Here is a 3,024-nt window from a genome sequence, read left to right on the forward strand (position 1 = left end):
TACTGCTGCACAGAGGGACTCACACAAAGTCTCCAAAAGCAGATGGAATCGAGCCCAGGAAGCTGCGATGTGTCTCTGCTGCCTGGGTGTGAGTTGGGAGCCAGTGTGGAGTTTGTGTGTGTGAGAGAGAGAGTTAAAGGGAGGGGAGAGGGAGGGACTGCCAGAACTGCTGTGGGGGTGGTGACGTTGGCATATTTATAAAAAGGTCTGGTTGTGAAGCTGAGCGAGTGAGAGAGAGGGAGCTGGAGCACTGGAGGAGCTGGAGGAGAATGTTTCTACCCCGGGCACAGTTTGCTGGTGGCTGCAGGGAGCTGGGACAGTGACGATGAACAGGACAGGCAGTGTCAACAGCTCAGGACTGCTGGAGGGCCAGCCACTCACCTCTCCCCAGCAGTGGGCCCTTGTTCTGCTCTTCACCATCATCATCCTCATCATCGTGGTGGGCAATCTGCTGGTCATCCTGGCCATTGCCAAGAACCCTCGCCTGCAGACCCTGACCAATGTCTTCATCACCTCCTTGGCCTGTGCCGACCTCATCATGGGCATCTTTGTGGTACCGCTGGGCGCCACCATGGTGGTGAGCAGCCAGTGGCTGCTGGACTCGCCCTTCTGTGAGTTCTGGACCTCAGTGGATGTCTTGTGCGTGACAGCCAGCATCGAGACCCTGTGTGTGATCGCCATAGACAGGTACATTGCCATCAGCTCCCCCCTCAGGTATCAGAGCCTGCTGACCAAGGGCAGGGCCCGGGCCATCGTGTGCGTGGTTTGGGCCATCTCAGCCCTCATCTCCTTCCTGCCCATCATGAACCACTGGTGGGAAGACTCCGATGACGAAGCCCAGAGCTGCTACCGGGAGCCCACTTGCTGCGATTTCATCACCAACTGGCCCTACGCCATCTTCTCATCCACCATCTCCTTTTACATCCCCCTCATCATCATGATCCTGCTGTACTCCAAGGTGTTCAGCGAGGCCAAGAAGCAGATGGAAAAGATGGAGAGGAACAGGCCCAGGCTCTCGGAGAAGCAGCAACCCCATCAACCGGTCAACAAGAGGCGCCCCTCCAGACTCCTGGGTCTGAAGGATCACAAAGCCCTGAAGACCCTGGGCATCATCATGGGCACGTTCACCCTCTGCTGGCTGCCCTTCTTCCTGGCCAACATCGTCCAAGCCGTGTCCAAGAACTGGGTGGACAGGGTTTTCTTCGTCTTCTGTAATTGGCTGGGCTACGTCAACTCTGGCTTCAACCCCTTCATCTACTGCCGCAGCTCCGACTTCAGGAAAGCCTTCAAGGAGCTGCTCTGCTTTCAGAGGCACCAGCAGCAGGGCCAGCTGCCGGGAGAGCTGCCCGAGACCAGCTGGTGGCCCTGCGGCCTGGGCCCGGCTGTGGGGGATCAGCCTGGGGCTGGGGAGGGTGTCCACAGTGGGGCGGACAGGGGCGGCTGGAGACAGGCCAACGGTACTACTGCGCACAATCTGGAGTCTATGATCTGAGAGAGGGGGTTAACCCCCCCCTCCCCAAAACCCAGCAGCGGAGTGGCCCAGCAACAGGGCCAGGATCTCGCATCCATCTCTCCAAAACCAACAGGTCCTGCCCAGGGGTCTGTCCCAGCCTTAGAGAGGCAGCAAACGGCCTGACATCCACCCAGCCCAGCCCAGCCCAGCAAGGACACCATGGACGATTGAGAGGATTTGGGGTGGAGAGAGGTGGTGGGGGTCAGGCTGTGTCAAAGCCCAGGACTGTGCTGAGCTCCTCAACAGACCCCAGTCCCCCTCCACACCCTCCGCAGGGCAGTCAGTCTGTAGCAGATCCCCTGTGGGCTGGAGACCCATATCACCCTCCTGCTCGGGACGACCTTCGCTGTCTGCAGGGTCCAGGGCTCTGAGCTCCAAGTGGCCCTTTCCCAATGTTCCAAGGACTCGCTGGACGTGTGACTGTGAGAGGTAGGGGCAGAGATTCCTGGTGAAATGTCCGAAAAACAGGGAGGACACTTCAATGTGGAAAGTGGCCGGAGTCTGGTCTGTGTCCCAGTTTAATACTAATTGTCACTGGCGATGTGTTAACTGTTAGATAAGGGAGGAACTCCAGAATGATCATTTTCTAGTCAGAGATATATATATGTGAATGTGCGGGAGTGGAAAATAAGTTTAACAAATATTACGATATTCATGTAATTTTAAGTTATTTTTTTACAATAATGTTACACCTGCCATTCACGATATTAAAGTTATTTTTACCATAGTTCCCCTGTTGTAACTCTAATTTCTTCCAGTCTATTTCCTGGTTTTAATTTGGGGAGAGGGAGTTTCAGGGTAGATTCAGAAAGAATGTCCCCGATGGTGGGGGGGTCCAGGACTAGGGGTCATAGTTTGAGGATAAGGGGTAAACCTTTTCGGACTGAGGTGAGGAGAGATTTCTTCACCCGGAGAGCGGTGAATCTGTGGAATTCACTCCCACAGAAAGTAGCTGAGGCCAAAGCGCTGTGTAATTTCAAGCAGGACTTAGATACAGCTCTTGGGGTGAAAGGGATCCAGGGATATGGGGGGGGGGGGGAGGCGGGATCAGGGTATTGAACTTGATGATCAGCCATGATCATAATGATGGCAGAGCAGGCTCGAAGGGCCGAATGGCCTGCTCCTGCCTCTATTTTCCCTGTGTGTTTGCGGAATTTTGTGGCTTTTCTGTTGCGCAATTGGAGAGGGAGAGGATTTACTTGGTTCCCCGTGGGCTGTGGGGGGAGGGGGGGGGGGGGGGGGGGGGGGGGGGGGGAAGAGATTGTTAACGGAGATCGGCAGGCATTGCCGCAGTCGGATTGCCCCGAGCTGCTGTTGAGGGAGGTGGAGGAGAGAAAGCGGTTGGATTTGGAAAGCGAGGATATCAAGATGCGCGATTCAGACAGCTGGCTGTGCAGAAATGTCCCACTGGGAGCGAGCTGGTGCTGTGTCCATTTCACCAAGTTCCTCTCCTCCACCCTCCGCCCACTCCCTCCAATCACTTTTTTTGAACGGCGTTTTAAAATAATTCT

At 55.5% G+C, this 3,024-nt stretch overlaps 1 protein-coding gene across 1 annotated transcript; it reads left to right on the plus strand.

The window, feature by feature from the left end:
- The first annotated feature begins 237 nt into the window (after positions 1-237).
- LOC140396826 (beta-1 adrenergic receptor-like) lies at positions 238-2,204 on the plus strand. The gene has a single exon (XM_072485580.1). The coding sequence runs from the start codon at positions 326-328 to the stop codon at positions 1,490-1,492; it is 1,167 nt and encodes a 388-aa protein (XP_072341681.1). The 5' UTR covers positions 238-325; the 3' UTR covers positions 1,493-2,204.
- The last annotated feature ends 820 nt before the right edge of the window (positions 2,205-3,024 follow it).

The sequence above is a fragment of the Scyliorhinus torazame genome, chromosome 20, assembly GCF_047496885.1.
Source record: "Scyliorhinus torazame isolate Kashiwa2021f chromosome 20, sScyTor2.1, whole genome shotgun sequence".
In the NCBI taxonomy this organism is placed as follows: Eukaryota; Metazoa; Chordata; class Chondrichthyes; order Carcharhiniformes; family Scyliorhinidae; genus Scyliorhinus; species Scyliorhinus torazame.